At 45.9% G+C, this 24,051-nt stretch overlaps 1 protein-coding gene across 4 annotated transcripts in view; it reads left to right on the top strand.

Moving 5' to 3' along the window:
* The window catches only part of ANKIB1 (ankyrin repeat and IBR domain containing 1), a 2,153,692-nt gene that overhangs the window by 1,396,388 nt on the left and 733,253 nt on the right, over nucleotides 1-24,051 (top strand). For all 4 annotated transcript variants that reach the window (XM_069648430.1, XM_069648432.1, XM_069648433.1 and 1 more), the window contains exon 13: nucleotides 12,399-12,485. In XM_069648430.1, coding sequence (XP_069504531.1) covers nucleotides 12,399-12,485 — 87 coding nt within the window. The remainder of the gene's footprint in view (nucleotides 1-12,398; nucleotides 12,486-24,051) is intronic.

A 24,051-nucleotide genomic window follows, 5' to 3' on the forward strand; every position in this document is an offset into this window, starting at 1 on the left:
CGTGGTGGACGGGGTGAAAGGTACAAAAGCCGCAGCAGCAGGCGCCACTTTACCCTCGGCATCTGTGTCACCCGCTTGTAAACCCCTCTGAAGTGTCCCCTCACAAGACACCTGTAGGGGGCAGGTTAACTCAACATCTGGCAGAATGGCAGGCTATTACGTCAGATGCTTGGGCATTGGAAACAGTTGCCCAAGGTTACTGCCGCCCTTCCTACACACCCCTCAAAGTCATCCACCGGGGGAACAACTCTTTGAAGTTTCCAGACCCGCTCCTCATGCAGGCGATTGTAGACCTGCTAGAGAAGGGTGCCATAGAGCCGGTACCCGTAGCGGAGAGGAACAAGGGTTGGTATTCCCCCTACTTCCTAGTTCCAAAGAAGGACGGAGGACTGAGACCCATCTTGGACTTGCGAGAATTGAACAAATTCCTCAGGAAAGACAAGTTCAAGATGGTAACTCTTTCTCAGATCCTCCAGGCCCTCCAGCTTCAGTTCTAGTTGGTATCTCTAGACCTTCAGGATGCTTATTTCCATGTGCCAATCCATCTCAAACACAGGAAATACCTCAGGTTCGCAATTGGCAACTCTCACTATCAATTTTGAGTTCTGCCATTTGGGCTGACCTCCTCCCTGAGGGTCTTCACTAATGTCGGTAGTGGCTGCAAGTCTAAGGAGGGAAGCGATCCACGTCTACCCCTACCTGGACGATTGGTTGATCAGAGCAGTATCTTCGGAACAAGCTCAGATCCAGCTAGATTATGTCTGCCACTTCCTTCACAAGCTGGGCTTCTCCCTCAATTTAAAGAGGTCACAGATGAAATCATCACAGAGACTCCAGTTCATTCGAGCGGTCCTGGACATTTCCCTGGGGAAAGCCTTGCCACCAGAGGTGAGGGCTCAAGATATTTTGCAGATGGTCACCAAGTTTAAAAATGCCCAACGTCTTCCAGCCTTCGACTTTTTGAGGTTTTTAGGCCTCATGGCATCCTGCCTCTTCCTAGTGCCAGAGGCTCGCCTGAGAATGAGATCCCTCCAGTGGGCACTAAGAACCCAATGGTCGCAATTCTCAGGAAGAATGTCAGATCTCCTTCAAGTCCCGGACAGAGTGGCTCGAGACCTTCAGTGGTGGGCCTGTCGGGAGAACATTTTGAAAGAGGAGCAGGTTTGGCAACCATGGCCGGAGATAACAGTAGTCACGGATGCCTCACTTACGGGGTGGGGAGCCCATGCCAACGACTTGGCCATCAGCGGTCATTGGTCTCCATCAGAGTCCAGACTACATATCAACCTGTTGGAGCTAAGAGCAATCAGACTAGCACTGAAAGCTTTTCTGCCATCAGTACAGAGGAAAAATGTCCTGATAATGACGGACAACACAGTGGCCATGCACCACCTCAACAAAAGAGGAGGCATAGGGTCACTGCCACTGTGCAGAGAGCAATGCAGCTCTGGTTTTGGGCACTTCAAGAAGGAATCTCTCTATCGGCAGTTCACCTAGCCGGAGAGAAGAACTTGACGGCGGATGCTCTGAGCAGGCAGAGCAGAGTCTCCCACGAGTGGGAGCTAGCTTAGGAAGTCCTTCAAGAGATCTTCGCCCTTTGGGGAACCCCTCAAGTGGATCTGTTCACCATCAGCACCAACAGGAAGTGCGATCAGTTCTGTTCAAGGGAATTTCCCCCGAGAGGAGCTCTAGGGGACGCGTTCGTAGTAGACTGGGAGTTCCCACTTCTGTACGCGTTCCCTCCAGTCCCTGTCATTCCTCAAATGATCAGGAGGTTGAGAAGATTCCGGAAAACTATGATCCTAATTGCCCTGGATTGGGCCAGGAGAACGTGGTACCCGGACCTTCTAGACATGTCCATCTGCCCTCGAATTCGTCTTCCGCAAAGGGAGGATCTTCTCTCTCAGAAGGGAGGTCAGGTTCTCCATCCAGACATCAGAACCCTCAACCTTCACGCTTGGTTTCTGAAAGGTTGAGATACAAGGATTGGGATCTCCCGTGTGACGTCATGGAGGTGTTGCTTTCAGCTAGAAGGCCAGCAACAAAGACTTTATACCGCTGCCGTTGGAACAAATTCTGCAGCTGCTGTAGAGAAAAGAATATCGAACCTTTCTCATGCAGTACACCAATGGTGTTATCTTTCTTACTCTACTTAGCAAATTCAGGTCTTCAAGTTGCAGCGCTGTCAATCTTTAAGCGCAATTCAGAGGAGCCTTCATATTTCGAATTACCCCTGGTAATCCAATTCCTGAAAGGGTTAACTAATGTTTTTCCTCCAAAGCCTTTTCAAATTCCATTGTGGGACCTAAATCTAGTCTTAAATTTTCTGATGGGTAGTCCTTTTGAACCACTCCATTCTTGTTCTTTAAGGTTTCTAACTCTCAAAACAGTATTCCTAGTGGCTCTAACATCTGCCAGAAGAGTTGGCGAATTACAATCTCTATATTGCAAACCTCCTCATACAACCTTTCATAAAGACAAGGTTGTTTTGCAAGTGAAGCCTAATTTTCTCCCAAAGGTGGTCTCTGAATTCCACATTACTCAAAAAATAACTTTACCTTCATTCTATCCTCCTCCCCACCCCAGGAAAGAGGAAGAGAGGTTACATAGGGTGGATCCAAGGCGTGCCTTGAGCTTTTATGTCAGCAGACTTGCTAGGATAAGGCAAGCAGACCAACTGTTTGTAGGTTATGTAGGACTCAAATTAGGCTTTCCAATCACAAAACAAACCATTTCAAGATGGATTATTTTAACCATTTTAGAATGCTACAAATTGGCAGGGAAAGAACACCTTCAACATCTTAGGGCTCATTCAACTAGAGGTATCGCAGCCTCTTCGGCTCTCCAAAGAGGGGTTCCGATTCGAGACATTTGTGCGGCTGCCAGATGATTGTCCGCACATACCTTTACAACATTTTACAGCCTGGATTCCTCCTCTAGCCAGAAGACAAGATTTGGGAAAGCTTTGTTACATTCTGTACGATCCTAAAGGGATATATTAAATTTTACTCCCCCCTCCTCTTTTAAACCACTGCTATGGGAGTCTATCAAAGAAAAGGAATACGTCTGAGGACACAATCCCTTCGAAGAACAAATTACTTCTTACCTTGTAACATTCTTTCGATGGAATGTTCCTCCGACGTATTTCTTATCACCCCTCCCATCCATCCCGCAGTAAAACTTACCTTGTAGTTGCTCCTTCAAGGTCAATAACCAATTCATGCATAGCTAATTTTAAGCTTCAGCTTCAAAATGGAACTGAGCAACGGACGCTGCGCGAGTCTATTTATATGCACGATGACGTTGGCGCCGATACGGAGGCTGTCGAGGGACACCAACTCGAAGGACGTCGACGCGCAGCCCCCTCTACTGAAAACATTTCCGAGGCCAGCAAGCTGGAATGGATAACATCAAAGATAAGGAATACATCAGAGGAACATCCCATCGAAAGAATGTTACAAAATAAGAAGTAACTTGTTCTTCTCCTGGTTTCTCTCCTCTTATCAAAGAGCTGTCTTTGTAGCTCTTTTAGCTACTGCTGAGCTTTCTTTACTAGGCCTCCAAAGGATTCTTTGGTCCGGCCTTCTCTCCAAATATCTTCTTGGCAATGTATATTATTCACTATGAACAGTTGCCTTGAGATTTGGTTAGTGGTCTTTTGACTACCACTGCGAAGATGAGATACTCCTCTGATGTGTTCTTTATGCTTTTGATGGATGTTTTGGTAAGGGTCTTTAGGCTTGCCACTGTGATGAAGAAACACTTCTCTGTGGTCTTTTGTCTTCCAACTTGGGTCAGTGGTCTTATGCCTGCCACTGTAGTGAGGAAACCGCCCTCTGTTGTACTTTTCAGCTTCTGTTGGATCAGTGGGTTTGTTGCTGCCACTGCAACAACAAAGTTCTCCTCAGATGCTCACTCCACTCTTCCCAATAGTTTAGTTATTACTACTGGGCCAGAGGAGAGTCGCTCAAACCTGCCTCTTTCCCCCCTTTGAGTCTCTAGTACTTCCCGTTACCTTCTCTGGGACTTCGGTACGCCACCGGGGCTTCCTGGAGTCCATCTCTCCTGCTCTTCGGTCTTCTCTTCGCTGCTTTCACATCACTGCGGCTGCCACGCGCTCTGCTGTACTGCTCGGTTCTCTTTTCCTCGTTTGAGCGCAGGTTCGCTCTAGCTGGACCCACAGAGAACTCCGTCAGTGATTCGCTGGCATCCTCCTCTCTCCTATTCCTTCGGTCTGCCGACAGGATTCGAAACTCCCACTCTGGATGGTTTCCGCACCTGTTGCCTCTCCTGGCTGGGCTTGGCAAGTTTTTTAGTCCATCGTCTTTTATGCATTGTTGCTAGACCCTCCCTGGCGCATTGTCAAAGTCCTTTGTTTCTTTTGACAACTTGATCTTTAGGCCTCCTCAGGGCCACCTCATAACAGTACTAGCTGTAGGAATCTAGGCTCTTTATTTCAACACCTAGACTCTTCATTTCATCATTCACATTAAGGAAAGGGTTTGAACTTTAACTAGGGCCAAGGGTGTGAGACTCATTGATGGACTCAAGAGTATGAATCTCAGGCTGAATTTAAATAGATGCCAATGCACAGAGCACATGCTAGGAAATTATCACTTTGGTCCATGATGCTATTTTAACAGGCTGAGTTGTACTAAAAAACAATACAAACATGAAACTAATATACTAAATAACTCAGCCCCATTTAACATGTAACTGATTCCCATAATAACATTTTGTGCAAATTAGTCCATGCTATAAGCTGGATGCAGATTGAGTGAAATGCATGATGCTCTGAAAATGGAAAAGAAAATGATTTGAACGTGCAGACTTGATTGTGTTGTAAGCTGAGGAATGTGAAGATCTGTTCTACTAAAATCATGGAATTGTGGGCAGGAATAAATGTAGCAAGTTCTAGTTAGCAATGCAGTGTGTGTTTCGGCTAGTAGGCACAGAGGAGTCACGTGAGGTTTTAGTGGGATGATCTTGTCAAAGGGAGGTGCTCTTGATTGCGGTCTTAAGAAGGTGTACGAAGGGGATGGTCATATGGACTGCATTTAATGCCTTCATCCACACCACACGGCGGACTCTTGTGAAATCTGTCAGGGTTTCTCCCAGAAAACCCTCAAAGATCGAAAAAGACGCCTGGTCGATTGGCCCAATGATGGAGCGGGTGCGTACCCGGCATCGGAGGTGGGCTCCACGGCCTCAAAAAGTAGTTTGGAACCCCCAACGAAGAAGGCACGTGCTGCCGAAAAACAAACCTCGGAGTCGGCCGAAAAACGACCCTCGGAGAAACATTCGGAAAAACATTCGAAGGCCTCCTCCTCTTCACACAAGACGCTGTCTTCTTCCTCCTCATCTAAAAAGGAGAGAAAAGAACCATCTAAATCCTCCTCAGGAGACCGTCATAAGTCTACCTTGAGTCGAGAGGCCGCGGCCAGCAAGTCTGCCCCAAAAGCGGCGGGAACACCTCAAGGCCCTGCGCCAATGGCTTCGCCGACGACCCGCTCGTCGATGCCTGCGTCATCGGCGGCTCCTACCACATGTCAGACTGCGGAGGTAGGAAACATATCGTCGACGGTGGCCCTGCTTCAACCAGAGGCGTCTTTCTCCATCTCGTCGGCTGTCGAGGAACGCGACACGGTCGTGCGCCCAACCGATCTGGGGCTGCAGCCGACCAGCGCGATGTCGCTCTTGGGTGTGGGTTCCATCACTACAACCTCGTCATTACTGAACCCCCAGGCGGTTCTGTCCTTGGAGGTGCTAAATACGCTACAGAAGCTATTACAGCGTTTGGACACACAAATACCCCAGCCTAGGGACCCGATACGGATACAGTCTACGCCATTCGTCGACGAGCCGGGCCCGGCTCATCGCTCGGTGACCAGGATTACGGCCGCTTCCCACGTGCTAGAAGATTGCCCTATCCTGCAAGAAGAAGGAGAACTACAGGACTCTGACCGTGAAGGATCAGGTTCAGACATCTCACTATCCCCCTCAAGGGACCCAACTTGGGACTCTGAAGCAGAGATGGAAGCTCCGAGAAGCCCGGCACAGCCATCGCCACCTGACGACGTGGGTGCATTCCATGCCATGATGAGTAAGGCGTGTTCAGAGTTTGGCCTAGTCCCTGAAGAGGAGAAAAAGGATTGTTTTCTTTTTGATCATATGGGCAAGAGAAGGAAATCCATATTCGCCATCCCGATTTTGGATCATGTCTGGCAAGAGGGCCTGAAGACCATGCGGCACCCGTTCTCTAAACCGGCAGTGAAAGGTCGTTTGGAGAAGAAGTTCAAGGCTCCGGAATCGACTCCCAAGTGCCTGACGTCTCAACCTTCGCCGGAGTCAGTGGTATCTGCGGCAGCGGCTAGAAAGGCCAGGTCTCAACATAAATGCACGACCCCTCCAGACAACGAGGCCAGGAGACAGGACGCTTTCGGCAAGAAGGTGCTGTCCGTCGGCGCGACTACAGTTAAATCAGCCAACTCCTTGGCGATTATGTCTAGGTATGACAGGGAAATGTGGCACCGACTGGCTCCTATCTTGGAGCATTTGCCCGAGGAACATAGAAAGTCTGCCATGTTGCTAGTGCGGGAAGGAGAGGAGGCCTCCAACCAGGCTATAAACATTGCCGTCGACCTAGCCGAGTCCGATTTTAAGCAAATCAATAATGGCGTAGTTCTACGTAGACAAGCCTGGCTCAAGTGCACAACGTTCAGACCGGAGGTGCAATATAAAGTCTTGGATATGCCGTGTGAAGGGGAGCAACTGTTTGGTGAAAACGTTGATGAGGCCTTGAAGGGCATGAAAGAGGATACTGACACAGCGCGGTCACTCGGAGCCCTCCAGAGTGGTAGGAATTTTCGTTCCTTTCGTCCTTTCAGAGGGGCCTCTGGTAACTCCCGGTTTGGGTCATCTAGAGACCGAGGTTTCAGCAGACCCTCCTACTCGTCCCAAGGCTACAGGCGTGCGGCCCAATCTTCTCGTAGAGGCAGAGATTACCAAACCTCCAGACGGCGGGGTGCCTACCCTTCGTCGACGAAAGATAAACAAACCAAGAACCAACGATGACATGTTTCAGGACGTCCTGGGGAGCCGAGTGTCTCGTCGCATCGACTAGTGGGAGCGCATAACAACAGACTGATGGGTTTCGGACACGATTCATCTGGGCCACTCTCTACAGTTCATGGGCAAGCCACCACACATTCCACCGGTGTTCTCGGCCCAGCCCCACCTTCAAATACTACTACAGGAGGTGGCGCTTATGCTGCAGAAAGGGGCTATAGAACTGGTCCCGGTGGCAGAAAAAGGACAGGGAGTGTACTCCCGGTACTTTGTCGTCAAGAAACCAAATGGAAAATGGCGACCTATTCTGGATCTACGAGCGCTCAACAAACTGCTCAAGAATTTAAAATTCAAAATGCTGACGCTTCAGGAGGTGATCCGATCGATACAACCCGGAGATTATTTGTCGTCGCTAGACCTTCAGGATGCATACTTCCATATCCCGATGCGTCGACGGCACAAAAGATTTCTGCGGTTCGTCGTCGGACGAACCCACCATCAGTTCAAGGTCCTCCCGTTCGGTCTAAAATCGTCCCCCAGGACTTTCACCAAATGTCTGGCTCCAATAGCAGCCTGGTTAAGAAAGGAAAGTCACCATGTGTACCCTTATTTGGACGATTGGCTAGTGAGGGGACTGTCTCCGGAAAGGGCACAAGAAAGCCTAGATGCCACCCTGTCCCTCCTGCAACGTTTGGGCTTCGCAGTGAACTTCGACAAGTCCTCGTTAAAGCCTTCAAGGACCTTGGTCTTTTTGGGGGCAGAGTTCCACACACAGTCGGGGCTGGTGAAGCCATCCCTCGAAAGGATTCACAGACTGGAACAAAAGGCATCGGAATGGAAGGTCGACACCAGAGTGTCAGTACAAAGGTACATGTCCCTGCTGGGGACCATGTCGTCCTACATACCCTTGATAGACAATTGTCGCCTCTTCATGAGGCCTCTTCAGGAATTCTGGGCGGATCGATGGGCACAAAGTCGAGGACGCTGGTCAGACAAGTTAACCATCAATGGCCAGCTCGTGCAGGCGCGTCAATGGTGGAGAATCTCCATACACCTAATGAAGGGAATGCCCTTACTGGAACCTGTGTTCCAGAAGACAGTGGTTACGGATGCTTCTCTAACTGGGTGGGGAGCTCATCTGGACTCCTTACAGGTTCAGGGTCGTTGGTCATCGGAAGAGTCCTCCCTCCACATCAACCTGCTAGAGTTGAGGGCGGTGCGTTGGGCCCTAAAATCCTTTCTGCCACAGATAAAGGGCTCAGTGGTGAGAATCATGACAGACAACACGACAACAATGTTTTATCTACGAAAGCAGGGAGGAATTCGCTCCAGGAGCCTGTCGATGGAAGCCCAGGAGATCTGGCATTGGGCCCTACAACACGACATACATCTGTTGGCGTTCCACTTACCAGGAGTAAAAAATGTGCAAGCAGACGCTCTCAGCAGGGAGATGAATTGTCTTCACGAATGGGAACTGAACGATCAGCAACTGCACCGTGTCTTTGCGGAATGGGGTCATCCGGCCCTCGATCTCTTTGCGACGAGAGACAACAAGAAATGCTCCCAATACGCGAGCAGGTGGCCACAACAAGACTCGCTAGGGGACGCGTTCTCCTTCCCGTGGATGGACAAGTTTCTGCATGTATGCCTTCCCCCCATTCCCTCTCATCCGTCGGACTCTGCAATGGATCCACAGATATTCTTGTCGGGTGATCCTGGTGGCCCCGTATTGGGCCAGACAAGTGTGGTTCTCCGATCTACTTCACCTCTCAGCGGCAGAACCAATGAGGTTCCAGAAGATCCCCAACCTTCTGTCTCAGGAGAAAGGGACCGTTTGGCATCACGACCCGGACAACCTCAGTCTGACGGCCTGGCTCCTGATTTCGCCGAGTTTGGCACGTTAGCGATACTAGCGGATTGTCGTCGTATTTTGCAAGCTGCAAGGGCACTTTCCACAAACACTTCATACACATAAAAATGGAAAAGGTTCTGCATATGGTGCGCAGGTCAACCAGGTCTGGTCCCGCGGGCGATCACACCGGAACAACTCCTACCATACTTGTTGCTCCTGGCAAATAACGGTTTATCTGTTTCATCCATAAAGGTGCATCTAGCTGCCATTTAGAGATTTACTCGGAAGAGACATTCCACTCCACTGTTAAGTGACCGCCTAGTTAAACACTTCCTTAAAGGGTTGTTTCGAACCTTTCCTCCCAAGAAGAAGTTTCCTCCGATCTGGAGTCTGAACCTGGTCCTGGCAGCCCTGATGAAACCCCCTTTTGAACCAATGTCATCGACATCATTAACATTTTTGTCTTGGAAATTGGCTTTCCTGGTGGCCATTACTTCTGCTCGTGGCCTGTCGGAAAAACAAGCTCTAGTGATCGACCCTCCGTATTTGAGATTTTTCAGTAATAAAGTTGTGCTGGCCACTAACCCGCATTTCATACCTAAAGTACCTTCCATGTTCCATAAACACGCTTCTATAGTGTTGCCTACGTTCTTTCCAACACCGTCTTCAGTGGCAGAGAAGACTCTCCATACATTGGACGTGAAAAGAGCTTTAAAATTTTATCTCCATCGCACTCAAAGCTTCAGAGGCACGAGACAACTCTTCGTAGCTTATGGTCCTGCGGCTAGGGGAAAAGCGATTTCAAAACAAGGACTATCCAGATGGGTGTCTTCGGCCATTTCTTATTGTCATTCCAAGGCCGGAAAGCCGCTAGAAAAGCATCCAAGGGCCCATTCGACGAGATCTACATAGTCGTCGACGGCTTGGTGGTCCAGAATTCCGCTGGGGGATATCTGCCAGGCGGCTTCCTGGTCGGTACCACACACGTTTACCTGACATTACTGTCTCGCACAGCAAAATGCTGAGGATACACAGATGGGGCGGGCAGTACTACGTCACCTGTTCCAATAAGGTAAGCCCCAAGTGGGGTTGCATCCTTCGGCAACTATGCTTTAAAGTGTTGTGTCTTTTACGGTTAACATGCTATAATGTAATGTGTTGCCATAGTAAGTGGGCACTGTGATTGTTGTGATGTTGGTTTGCATACACGCCTCCAATGTTGGGGGATACTGCTATACAATCTATTCTAAGCATGCGAATCCATGAAAGATCCAATGCTGGAGAAGGGAATAGTTTCTTACCTGTAACTCCATTTCTCCAGCATTGGTATCTTTCATGGATTCACATGCGCCTGCCGGCCTCCCCTGAGCATGCAAACCAGAGATCCCCCATAATACTTTGGGGGCTGAAATCTGAGGGAGCCGCGGGGGCGGAGCTATATATACCCCTACGTCCTAGTGGCGCCGGCGGGCGCGCCCCAAAACGACATAGATAGGACACAAAAGTGTCGGAATTTTTCCTATGGAAAATGTCTATATAACTTACCGAGGATTCCCAGCCTGACGACGGGGAATATTCTAAGCATGTGAATCCATGAAAGATACCAATGCTGGAGAAATGGAGTTACAGGTAAGAAACTATTCCCTTATCACAGATAGAGTGTTGAAAGCAATTGCAACAAAACCTTTGCTTACATTGTAAATTACGTGGGTGTATGTGTCACTCTGTGTAACTTGTATATTTCTAGTTTATGATAAAAGATATAAATTCAAAAAAGTAGGTAATTTAGTTTCAGTATATTTCTTTTGCATTCAGTCTCATTGATTTGACATACATAGAGAGATAAACATGCAGTAAGAAGTATCTCAAAGGAAAGTTAGCCGCAGTGAATTGGTAAACTCGGAGAGGCTGACTGTTTTGTATTTCACTTGCATGCTTTACATTTGTTGAAACATAGCCAAAAGGGCATAAGTGTGATGTTGTAAATAAAACATCACAGGAAAGCACGAGCCATATATTCAGAGTGTATTAAGTCCAGTATTACAAAGATGGAGTCAGAGATTCCATGGATGGGGTGGATTACTGCCATTAAAATTAATCGCTTACTTAGATTCCTGTACTTTTGCAAAGCCCTTCCAGTTAAGATTCCTATTCCAGCCCTAATAGCATTGCAACGTAAAGTTCAGAAATGAATCTGGGCGGGTAAGAAACCTAGGATTTTTAGAGCAGTTCCCAGACTTCCACTTTCTTGGAATCCGCATAGTCCTAACTCTTTTCCTGGCACAGAGCACTTAAGAAGGTTGGGGTGAAGCTGGTTAAAGGTCCTCCTTTTTGTCCAGTTTTCGGTAACCCGGATTATTCACCAGGCTTAACTGGCAATAGTTTTTTTTTTTACATTGCCCCATTCCCAGTTATACCAGGAAAAATCTCTTCTCTCATTTACTGACTGTAAATCTAAAAACTTCCTGGGTCAGAAGGAACGGTTCAGATGCACTCAAATTCTGCACTAGTTATCTCACCCTAGAGGGAGGAACAGAGCAGTAAGAAATCTGGTGGGCCTTGAGCTTACCTTGATGGATGCTATCGAGCGGGTGTAGAATCTCAGGTCGCAGTGTTGACGTATTACTGCCTAAACACTTATATTTCTGATTGGGAAACTGATGTTGTTAATGCTATAGCCAATGATACCTGGGAGGAAATTTGGGCCAGGGATCACACTACTTCTAAATGTGTTACTAAAAGAGAGTGTATATGTGCACTGTTATAGATGGTATTTGCCGCCTTTAACATTACACAAAATGAATCCAACTGTCGATCCGGCCTGATGGCATGGGCGAGCTCTTCAGGGAAGTGATTTCCACATGTGGTCTTACCCTGTGATTCACACCTTCTGGGACACTGTACTGGCCTCAATCAAGGCAATATCTCGAGTGTACTGTTGGGAGGCTCAGTAAAAGATGTTTATTCTAAATAAGGATCCACAGCTCAACCTGTTACCCAAATTCTACTGGCTGCTAGGATTACTATTGCCAGTGCTTGGAAGAGCCCTGAGAGTCGATTGCTTGCACACTGGTGTATTAAAGGGTGCAACACTCTAGTTGCAGAAAATGTTATGGCTTGCCTGAATGATCAACTCAGCAAATATCTGAACATTTGGCTCTCATGTGTGGACTATTGCCATAATGTTCCGTTCCTAATATTTAAACCGACTCTACTGCAGAACTATTCCTTGGTTCATAATTATGCAGTGATAATTGTGGGATTGTTGTATTTACCTCATGTTTTTGAGGGTGGGTAATTTTGTCTGCTGGGGGTCTGTTACTGTATCATCAAAGCATTTGTTATTTTACAGCTGTTGTCACTTGACGCTTTTGCGCGCTCTGCATCCTTGGTTTAATAAAAGTTTTGAAAAATAAATCATTAATTGGGGGATCTGCATATGTTAAAATAATTTGTGTTTTTCCTCTTGTCGTTCTAGGCTGAAAGAAAACATAAAAGATTCCAAGAACTAGACCGGTTTATGCACTATTACACCAGATTTAAAAACCACGAGCTTAGCTATCAGGTATTTACAAAACCATTCATTCTGATATGATGTCATATTTGTTGTAACCAGATAGGAGACAGCATTCAGAGTGTCTATAAATTGACCATATTTACTATCTGTTACACCACATTAAAGTGCTGAACCCAGTTACATGTTTCAAGAAAAGTTTAAATAATTAAAACATAAAAGGATCAAAAAGTAAATTGCAATTACAGTGGCATCCCAAATCTACCAAACATGATGGAACATGCAAAACACAATGATGAAGGTTTCCTTTGGTAAAATGTATAAACTGAAATGTGGGGACATGACGAACATGAAGGCTGTTTAGCCAAGTAACTTGGTTTACCTTACTGAGCCTTTCTGTCTGACAGAGTGACAAGCTGTTATCTTCCTGCTTTCTGAATTTCATCTGAATAGCGATTCAACAATGTGCTTTTGTTACAAGATTAGTAGAGTAACATAGGACTTAGTTTTTAATTTAAAAAAATACTTTGTATTAGTGTTTGGTTTATTCAAACCTTTCACTTCACAAAATTAAAACATAGACAAACACAAATCAACCTTCGCTTAATCTGTTAAAGCTGGTTCATAAAATGATCAATCTAAAAATACAAGCTAACTATCACACAAGAATAGAACATAACATAAACACATAAAAACAAGCTAATAACCATACATAAAAATTCTAATGAATCCTTACAAGTTAGTTAGTGATGTGCTGCAGATTTTATGGCCAAGAGGTCTGCCACCTTTGTCTACATAGCATTTATGATAGAGTTCCATTGGTTAGAGGCTTTGAGAGGTCAACCCTTTCCACTCCAAGCGCTCTTTATAATTTAAGTAAAGCAATGGTTTCATTCAGATTATAACCACTTATGAGCATGAACCACCAATCGTCCACAGACATTGCAGTAAAGTTAACTATTGCGCCCAAATATAGGGTTCTTTTTTCCATCAGCCCTTCGCATAACAATGTTAAATGATGAAGTGTTTCGTTGGTGTCTGATTTATTACAGAATCTGCAGTTGGTGCCTAATTTATGCCATTGATTCCTATTTATCAGGACCTCTTTTGTGGGGAGGAGGTTCAATCTAAACCTTATGTATTTTTGCTTGTTTAAGAGGACATGGAAACCATCTGAGATAAGTCTGGATGGCATTCCTTCGTCTACATTCGACTTTGAAGTTCGAGTAAGATTTATACTGATCTCTTACTGCAATAGTATCGACTCAATTTTGCCTCCAAGGTTTGATTTTAATAGCATCTGGGTTAGACAATAGTTCTGATTCTGAGGTTCCTAGCGTCTTCAGTATCTTAATACATGCTGAGGACCTGCTGTTTAGAATGGGCTCAGCTGAGTTATCCAAAGCCTCTTTCAAGATCTTAAACCCTCGAACTGGGGAGGGTCAGTAAGAAACTTCCTGTACAATGACAGAGTTTTCCACTCCATCATTGCACGTAGAGAAGTTAGACCTAATTCATACCGAATTACAGGCATTGGTGTACTCGTAGGTAGGTCCAACACTCTCTTCCAAAACCTACCCTCAAAAATCATCCACTAGGTGCGATCGGTGGCCAGAAAAACCTCTGCGCCATAGATGGCTATAGCCATCACTTTGGCTTTATAGAATTGGATGACCGGAAGGATAAAACATTTGCCAAATCTCTTTAGCAAAATTCACGATTGTGAGGCCAAATGAGTAATCCTCAGTTTCAATTGGTTGATCTTTGGGGCATCATTCAAGCTTGTGTTTATCTACATCCCCGGATACACAAAGGTGGACACTACCTCGAAATGCTCTTTATTTAATTGCCAAACTGGACTGCATTTTTTTCCTCCCATAGGCAGATTCTAGGATTAGAATTTTCATTTTTGAAATGTTCATTCTAAGTTTGTTAGTTTTAATATAATCCTGAAGTTTACTTAGCTGCTGTTGGAGGCCAATAGGGGTTTGGTCAGCTAGGGCCAGGTCATCCGCATAAAGCAGATGACCTATTCGCTGCTCACCAATTTTTGGTGGAAAGCTTTTCTGCAGCCAATGAAGATCCCACATCAGAGATGTAAAAATTAAGCAACTCTGCCGCTAAAGGGCAACCTTGTTTGAGGCCAAGGCTTGTTTCGATACTGCAGATAGATGACTTCTATTATCAAGTCTGACTCTCAGACTGGTGCCAGAATAAAAAGATGTTATGTCTAAGAGTAGACCCCCAGGACAACCACATGCTTTTAGTTTGTTCCAAAGCAGCTGTCGATCGACCGAGTCGAATGCCTGTTCGAGATCGACGAACGCCAGATAGATATGCTTTTTACTTGTGAGTACCCTAGATTTCAAGATGTTCAGTAGAAATACATTCAGGGGAGTCCCGACTTGTTTGACAAAGCCGGCTTGATGGAGGTCGAAACTTGCCGATACCGAAATCCACTGCTTCAAGCTCTTCAATACCAGCGACACATATATCTTACCAATATCATCGAGCAAGGTAATGGGCCTGTAATTGGAAGGGTTATTCTGAGATACTTTATTAAAAATCGTTACTACTATAGATGTTTTCCACAAATCTGGTACCCTTCCTTGTATCTGGATTTTATTGAACAGGACCCAGAGAAAGTCAGCCCACACCCACGGATCTACTTTAAGCATTATATTGGTAAGACCATCAGGCCCCGGAGCTCTAGAATTACTGGCTTTACTTATGAGCTGAAGAATGTCGTCTTTGTCGAAATCAAGCACCCACTGGTTGTTTTAGAAGCTAGGGCTGGGATTCCCTCTTCTTCCTGTTTTCCAAACAAATCGGAATAATGCTTCACCCATTGGTGTTCAGGGACTGCATTGGTTTGAAACGCTCTTGGATCAGACCCCGCAGAATTAATTAATTTCCAAATTTCGCCACGTGTTTGTCATCTGAGCTAGCGTGACTTCGGAATCGGCTGGGTCCAACCTCCCTTTTCAGCCAATTACGGCAGGTCTGACGTCTCCTTAAAGCATCTTTCATACCAAGACCTCCAGCCATGCAAATAGATCTCACATCTGCTCTCAAGAACTTCTTCTCATTTCTAATGACCCCATTAAAAGAATGTTTTGGGAGCAAATCTGATTTTGGACAAGCTACCACGTACTGAAAAGAAGTCTAACAGGAATCTGGGATAGTCAAGCTCCTCTTTCCCAGTCAAGCTATTGGTGTCAGTCCCAAGGCCCATTATCTTGTGTGGGGGGTCCGAAGTTCTCTAGAGGTCATCCGAAATCTGTTGCACCCCGGATTGACCTCCAGTCTCGGGGTAAAAATGTCCTTTAATAGAGTATTTTTAGTTGACCAATTAGCATATATGATGTTATAGTCGCTACTAGCGGAGTCTCTAACTTCAAACCTTCTAACATACTTCAGAAGTCTCTCAGTGACAAAGACATAGGGGGTTATTACGAGGTTGGAGGTAGCCATGGTGCTATTAGCTATTAGCACCATGGCTACCCCCTTACTGCATTCCGGGTCCGGGTTCCCGAAATAGGGACTTACCGGGTCATTCCAAACTTGGAGGACCCGTTAAGTCCCCATTCCGGGAACCATTCCCCATTCCCATTCGAGCCCCCATAGGGCTCAATGGGAATGGGGATGGAGCTCATAACGGTACCGCAATTTGCGGTACCGTTATTAGCTCTGAAGTCCCTTAACGGGTCCCTTCCATAACGCCTGGTAAAACCAGGTGTTAAGGGAGGGACCTGCTAAGGAACCTCGGAATAGGGTGGTAAGGGATTACCGGCACCGGTGTCCTGACCGGTGCCGGTAATCCCTTACCATATACCTCGTAATGACCTCCATAGTCAATTAAACTGGGCTTCCCCGGACCCTTCCAAGTATGTCGCCCTGGAATATCACAAAATACGTGACCATTATGTTTCTGTCACATATTTTGTGGTTCCAAAACCTCCTCTTGAGGTTGTCTTTCCCTTTTTTACCTCCCAGCACCTCAAAATTAGTCAGATTAAAATCTCCACAAACTACAATCTCGGAGTCTGGATATGCTTCAAGGCATGTGCAAATGTGTCAATGAACAATTCATCCCCTTTAGCCCCCGACTTCCAATAAAGGTTGCATACTATAAAAGAGTTTCTCCCTTGACTATGGGCAACCTCCAGGACTACCATCTGGATATAAGTGTCTGGATGTTCGTACCTTGTTACGCTTAGGTTGCTGCTCATGTCCACCACCAAGAGCAACCCAAAAGAGGGTCTGTTTTTACAGCCCCTAATTGCTGGGTTCAGAGTAACGGAAAAACCTTCCATTATTGGCAGAGAACAGAGCCATGTTTCCTACAAACAAATAATATTTGCTTTTCCTGCGTGAGGAATACCTGTACCAAACAAATGATTAAAGCCCCTAGTGTTCCATGAAATTAAGGGGGCCCTCCAGGGATAGGCGGAAGGGACGTCATGTCCATTCTCACCTATTGGCCCCTTTGCTCCACACCTCCCGCTTGTAGGGCCATTGTGTCATTCAAGTTTGTCGAATAGAACCCCTAGGAAAGCAGGGCCACAGCCTCAGCCAACAGTAGACCTTTCGCATGACTAGTTGCCAGATGTATATTCACTCTGTCTACACAGTTATCGTGTGGAAAAGTCATAAGATCGATATCCCAGTTTCAATCGTTCATAATTTCGGAATGCAGTGGAGAAGTCTCAGAATATTATGTCTATTCAAGATAAAGCCATCAGGCATCCCAAACAGACGTTGTAGACAAACCCCATGTTTAAGAACTCTCCAGGGTCTGTACTGCCCATCGTTCAAGCCACCTTGCTGGTTACGATGATGAGGTTGATGTGTAGCACCAACCAAGATTGCACTTGTGGCCGGTACCAAAGGAGGAGAACAGGTACCATTGCTCGAAATGCATATGGGTGCTTTCATTGATGGTACTACGTCTTCATGTTTGGTAGATTTTCATTTATGTTTGCGTCGGCGAGGGTAGCTTCTACACCGGCTACTTGAAAGATTTGACGCATGATTTTGTCAGGGCATGGCATTTCTGCTCCAGGGTCATAAAAGGTTCTTCATGGTGTGATAAGGTGACGAGCCATATCCACAGAATTTCATTTAGGGATTACACTGTCCTTTCCTTTATTTCATTTTGGTTGGGCTTTCTTATTAGTTGCTTTAGAGTGACAAGAGAGTTTGACCACTGGGTTCTGTGCCTCAGATGCAAGATCACCCTTGTTATTAACAAGGGACGTGGCAGGGGGGATATAATAATGCAATTGGAAGAAGCGCACCCGTCATCTTCTTGGGCAATATCATAAGGGGAGTGGTAAAGGCTTATGAGCAACTTGACTGAATCTGTTGGTGATGATTCCACACTGATGCTGGTTTCCAGCTGGTCAGCAACAGGCTCGAAGCAAGACATTCGACCAGTATTCGCACGCACCTCTCCTCTATCAGGTAGACTCTTCTGTATCAAATCAGGGGAGCTAGGCTAGGATAAGTTCCTAACAGATTTTCTAGGTCCATTGGATATTTTCTTCCTGCCTATAATTTCATTTTTATATTTCTTTCTATGAAGTTGCTGAGGGCGTTTCAAAGATGTTTTTTTCGACTTTTTGTGGTCAAAGATGTAATATTCTTTCAGAGGAGGAGCAGCTAATGTTCAAAACTTCAATAAGATTCATGGGGCGCAACCAGAAGATTTAATGGGGCCAGGACTGTACTGCTCTTAAACCGGTTTCTGGTTCTTGGGGGTGCTTCTGACCTTCTGGCTTCAATGACCCGATCATAGGTAAAACTCCTAATGGGCTGGAAGGTGTCGCTGGTGATTAAAACGTACTGGTGTGATTAAGACCTGTCCTTCACAAAACGTCACAGTTCCAGCCAGTATGCTCTTTTTCCTCACTGATGTAAAATCAGAGCAACCATATACGACTTCAAGCTCTAGTCTGAGTAGTTTATTCTTATTGTGTTCTTGGAGCAAGGATTCAGTGTTGTTTTAAGTAAGGTTGCATTCGCTTCTATGCTTTTTTCGTAGGCACCTTGGGCGGAAGCCACAAAGCCTTCTAAAAAGATCGATTTTGAATGTAGCATGGCAAGCATTGTAGAGTGGTCCTTTAAAGTATCGTTTAAGGCCACATACAATTTTATAAACGTAGCCAGCGAGATGTTCAGGACTGACATCAGGACCATGTCAATGCCGCCAGCCGCTATTTCGCCCTTTGTATTTAATCTTGCTCATGTTGAAGTTTGTCCTCTTTCTCGATCTTCTGCTATTTGGCATCCTCAAAGGGATGCAGGATTCAGGAGATACAGAATTTATGGAAGACAAGGATGAGGCTAGAAGTGGTTTCGGAGCCTTCGACCTTTCGACTCCCAAAAAAGTCGCACAGCTTTGTTAGGAGTAGGTTGTCCCCCTGAGCACCCACAGAGGGGGGTGTTCTCAACAGGCGCTGGATGCACGGCAGCTCCTTCAGCATGTGCATCTAATCCAGAACATAAAACCTCTAGAAGTTGACTATCCTTTTTCTCGTTGAAAGTGCTTGTAGAGGATTGCACTAGAACCATTCCATTCAAAAGAGGGACCAGGGGAGCTGGTGAGTCCTTGTCGCAGGTGGTTGGAGTTGTAAGTACTTTGTTTGATTGGCCCATCACTCACAGAGCAAATTGTTCTTCTCTAGTAAAGGGTAAGAGATTGTCACTGGGCAAGCCATTCTCTACATTCTCGAGGGCTCTTTTGTGATTGAGCAGCTTAGAGCCACCAGGGCATTGAGCATCTTCCACTGTTCGTACAGAGTCAAGTACACAATTGTGTGGCAGTGAATGGACTTTGTTTTCTTCTAGGGAGAAGTCTCCTAGGCAGACAAGAGGGGCTTCATGGTTCAAGTCCAGCTCCACCCTAGCAGCAGACTCAAACAACACCTGATCAGCTATTTCATCACCCATGCATTCACTGGCATTCTCTTCGGGCTTATTGAAGAAAAAGTGTTTCTTTTTTAGTCACTGACTGTCACCTTCGGAGAGAGTCGAGAGCTTTCTCTTCAGGTCACTTGGGTCTCTTGATTCTCTTGTTGCGGCTTCGGCTCGACAATGTACCCCTCAGGGTGTCGCAGACAGGTTTGGATCTTATTTACTGCAGGTTTTTGTTTAACGGTTTGCTGATACGTTTTTGCAGGATTCTGCACGATCCGTTGCAGCAATTAATAATGGAATGCAAGCAAGGACGATTCGCCGAGGCGGTGTGACAAGTGCATCCAGAAGATGTAATTGTGAATAAAACTTCCAAAGCAGGGGCGGGTGGCACGACACCAACATCACGAGGGTCAGCCCGTGAGGCTTCTTCCATTTGACCTCGATCCAGACTCGTATCAGTAGAGTATTTTGATGTAGCACAATGCGTGATAGAGACCGCGCACGCTCCTTGTTAATGGAACTGCGCCCAGTTTTTTCAACAAGGCAGACTCGCTTTGGAGGTGAAGCTTGCCCCTTGTATGTCGGAGTTGCGGGGGGTTAATCAGACATCTTAGTACAAAGATCGGTGTACAGATTGTTTAGTGCGCACTGCCGAATCTTGTAATAAAAGACTACGTTTGCGCACTCGGGTTCTTTTGCAGCCCGCAACCGTCAGTCAAGTCACACCAACTAATTACACCCACACTAGCCACACTATGATATAGCAGTGGGGGCGGCAACAACAAACTGCTTGATGTCAATGTTGGAAACGCAGTTTAGCCTGTGTAGCGCTGCAGTCACCTTGCCAGTGGGGTTTCAGATGGTTGTAAACGTCTGTGATTTTACCCTGCTTCCATAAGGACCGCGGTTCTCTTCTCAGTGCCTCCCTGCACACCCCTGAACAAAACATTTCCGGACACTTGGCGACAGTTAGATTCAGCAGCTCCACAAAGACAACGCTGGTAACAGCGAAACATTTCCGGACACTTACTTTTGAGTAGTAGATATTGGCTTGTTTAGCAATGTTGGCAACTGAGGTTCACCTTTTATCTGATGTCCATCAGAAAGATTATGATCAAAGGTGGTATTTGTCCTATTTGATTGTGGGCCCCTGGGCATTGTACCTTGTTGCATCTCATCACACTTTCTCCTGTCGCAGTTCTAGCACCCTTGTGTTGATTGAATGCTTTACAAGAACTATTTTCTCCTCACATAAACCACACTATTCAGTGAAGGGGTAGTGTGTGGTGGACTTGTAAAAGAAGCTCACAAAAACCTAGTTTCCATTTATACGTTTTATTATTGAATTGCTAAAATGGAATCTCTTTAATACCGTCTCCAGAGTAGCATTTCTTGTCATAACAATGTTTTGTCTTCGTGCCCAGGACAGCAAACTGAAGAACCCTGAAATTGATAATTGATAAAGCTGCAAGTTGTCAGAGGCCTTAGTACTGCATCTCTAAATTCCTCTATAGACTGATATCATTCTTCTCTCCTGAGCAGTGTTTTAGCCCAGGGTTCCTCAGTTGGCTCTCCTTTCTGATTGGATCCGATTATTTATCTGGTTTTTGGATTTGAGTCACCTAATGTACTGCTGCAGGTCTGCAGTTTTCTGAACTTAAGGGCTGGAGGCCATCTTAGCTTTCTTCAGGTGTAAGTGCTGTATTGCTCATCTGTGACTTTCTTCTACAGATCGCTGTGGTTCCTCTAATTCTGCAGTTTTTCAACTGCCTGCACTGTTTTGGAACAGTTTGTCGGTATGTCTCTGGGGATATCTGTTTGTGGGTGGGTCCCCTTGTTAACACCCTGCCGCTGACTCCATTCTTTGTTATGGTGGTTTTCCCGGGTATTGGTCTCATGTCACGATCTCCTCTGGCATACGTAATCCGACAGTGCTTGGTCCTCTAGCATAGCATCCCTTCCACCACTCTGTAGCAACCATCCCACTCCACCATCTGGGACAAGAAACAGACTGTTTAAATCAGAAGAATTCTGTTTTATTAAGAGACAGGAGGGCCTGGTGCAATATGGCCACATAGAGATTTCTCTGTTGATTCTGTCTTGGGCTTTTGTCGGCTAGGATAATGTTCTTGTGGGTATAATCGGAGCCTTACCAGTGTCATGTTGTGAGGAGGAATGTGGAGGCCATGGTGCTGGCTGGCATGGGACAGGTGAGTGGAGGATGTCTGAGGCCCTGCCAAGGTGTGCCAAGCTAAATGGTGGGTGCCACAATCGGGAAGGTCAGGGCGCAGTGATTCTGACAACTAGTGCTGATGCCCCCGCGAGTGGCAGCGGTCATAAATAGCAGCACACTGGCTGCCGGGAATGACTGGAACACGAATGGAAAGCATCTGCATGTCCTCTGCTGATGATTGTGGAATGAGTAACTCCCATGATGTACTCCTGGATGCGGGAGGTGCTGGGGGAGAGGGTCTAGCACTGGCACGAACCCATTGGAGGAGCCTGATCTCTGGGCTAATTTGTCGGTTGCACAACTGAGACCTGTTCCACGGATATGGCTTAGAGCCTAGTGGGATTCACTATGAGGAAAAGCATCCTGCACATATGTTAGTCCCTCTCCAGGAGTACCTATGGTGCTAATGGACTCAGTAAGGGTTACTGCACAACTGGGCCCCCATAAGGAGCTGTGTGTCAATTCCAACCCGACAGAGGGGCCAGTCTGGGAAGGCTGGCTCTGCTAGAAAACACCTGTCATGCTGGTGGCCCCAGCAAGCTAGGTACACTAACACCTTGGATAACACTCTTGCAGGCACTGCTCCTAATCAAAACCAACTGTAACATGGATGAACAAGGTGCTTTGCAGAATCTCACAAAGCAGGATTTGCTGACATGTATGGCAGATATCCCGAAGGTGGTGGGGGGAAAAATTTACAGATGAACTTCAAGTAACATCTAAAGCTATTAACACAGTGTTGGGGGAGTTCGAGCAAGGAGCTGCTGGTAGCCGCTTCCAGAGTCAAAGCTATTAAGACAGTGATCCAGAAGTTGCAAGGAGGTCCTCAAAGGAGAATCAATCTCAAGGAATTACAGGGAAGCTAGTGAAATAGCACACTTGCATATGGAAGAGTTTGAAAATAAAAAGAGAAGACTCTTCTTCTGAAAGGACTGATTGAAGAAACTGAGGAAAAGGATCCATCAGCACGGGTGCAGCGACCCTTTCAGCATCTTGACCCTGAAACTCGCTTAGCTGGGATTGTCTTGCATAGAGTACATCAAGTAGGTGTGTCATGTGGTAGGACCCACTGTGCCCCTGTGGGTTGAAAGTAGCGCATGAGATACCATTTCATGACTCCATTCCCCTCATATAAGTGAACCAGCATTGGCTTGACAAGGCCTAGTAGAAAGTAGTGCCCAGAAGCAAGAAAACAAGTAATATGCTGTAAGCTTATAGAGCAGTGCACCATGACATTTTTACAATATAGTGCCTAGACAAAATGCCAGTCTGTACTGCACAGCAACGTAGTTCTTCAAACAGCAGAGATGTACTCAAAGCACTTTATTGCTCAGAGGGGCCTGTATTTTCCTTATATTGAATACATACGGCCATTTTCATTATAGCAAAGCAACAGAAGGAACATTTATACATATATGCATGCAAACAGGTTCTTAAAGGTAGTTATATGCAGGACCGTGTAAGAACCACATATGCTTAAATCACTGCATTGGCAGGCCATAATTTTGAATCCTTTTTATTCTCCATATTAAAGGTAGTTTGCAGACGAGACGAGGCAGTGCACAGACATGTACATACAGAGGCTTTGACTTAAGTCTTAGATTGATAACACAGCCAGACACTTCGAGTAATCTGTGAAGGGACTGATATTGTCACGCCGTTCTGCAAACTGATAAACCGATGAGATACTTTCAGGGCACCCTGTGAAGATAAATACTGATAACACAGACACTTAGCAAAGGGGATGTGCTCCTTCATTTGTTTACCTGTATCATACAGAGGGGGTGGGAACTAACATCCACGTTATACATTTTAGCATTAGAAGCTGGGGTCCTGCCTACCAGATGACATTCAGATTTGATGGCAAAGGGTGCCTCACGAATACTATAGAAATACTGTGGCAGCTCCCATAGGGGCTGGCTCTGGTTGTCTTGCCGAGGCCCTGAAGCCCTGTGGTCCTGGGACCCTAATTACAAGGGGCATTTGCTTTTGGGCAACACCTTATTTTCAATGAGTTTTTTGCTTGCTTGAACACTGCTTTAAATATGGTCTTTATTATTATTTAAATGCAATAGAAATGTGCTTGCATTATATGTGATGAAGATCTATTGACTTATGTTGGTTACTGTATTGGTCTAAGCTTTAGGTTTGGTTTGGAAACCACAGAGTAGGTCTTCAAATGCTTTTTCCAGTATTGCTTTGATTCTAATTGAGCAGAGTCTTTGGGATTGCACAGGGATGCTAAAACACTGTTAATATCAATCTGATTGAGCCCATGCTGGGCTGGACTGGACTCTCTGTTGAAAAGCTCATCTGTTTTAAGCCCCAGGTTTGGGACATTGTAGATTGATTCAAGTACAGGGATATGACTTGTTCTCCTCATCCACTGTGATTGATTTTATGTGCAACTAGAGAGAATTCGGAGGATAGTTTGATTATGGTATAATATGTGTTGAAAAAATA

This window comes from Ambystoma mexicanum, chromosome 2q (genome assembly GCF_040938575.1).
Source record: "Ambystoma mexicanum isolate Mex_15411 chromosome 2q, UKY_AmexF1_1, whole genome shotgun sequence".
In the NCBI taxonomy this organism is placed as follows: Eukaryota; Metazoa; Chordata; class Amphibia; order Caudata; family Ambystomatidae; genus Ambystoma; species Ambystoma mexicanum.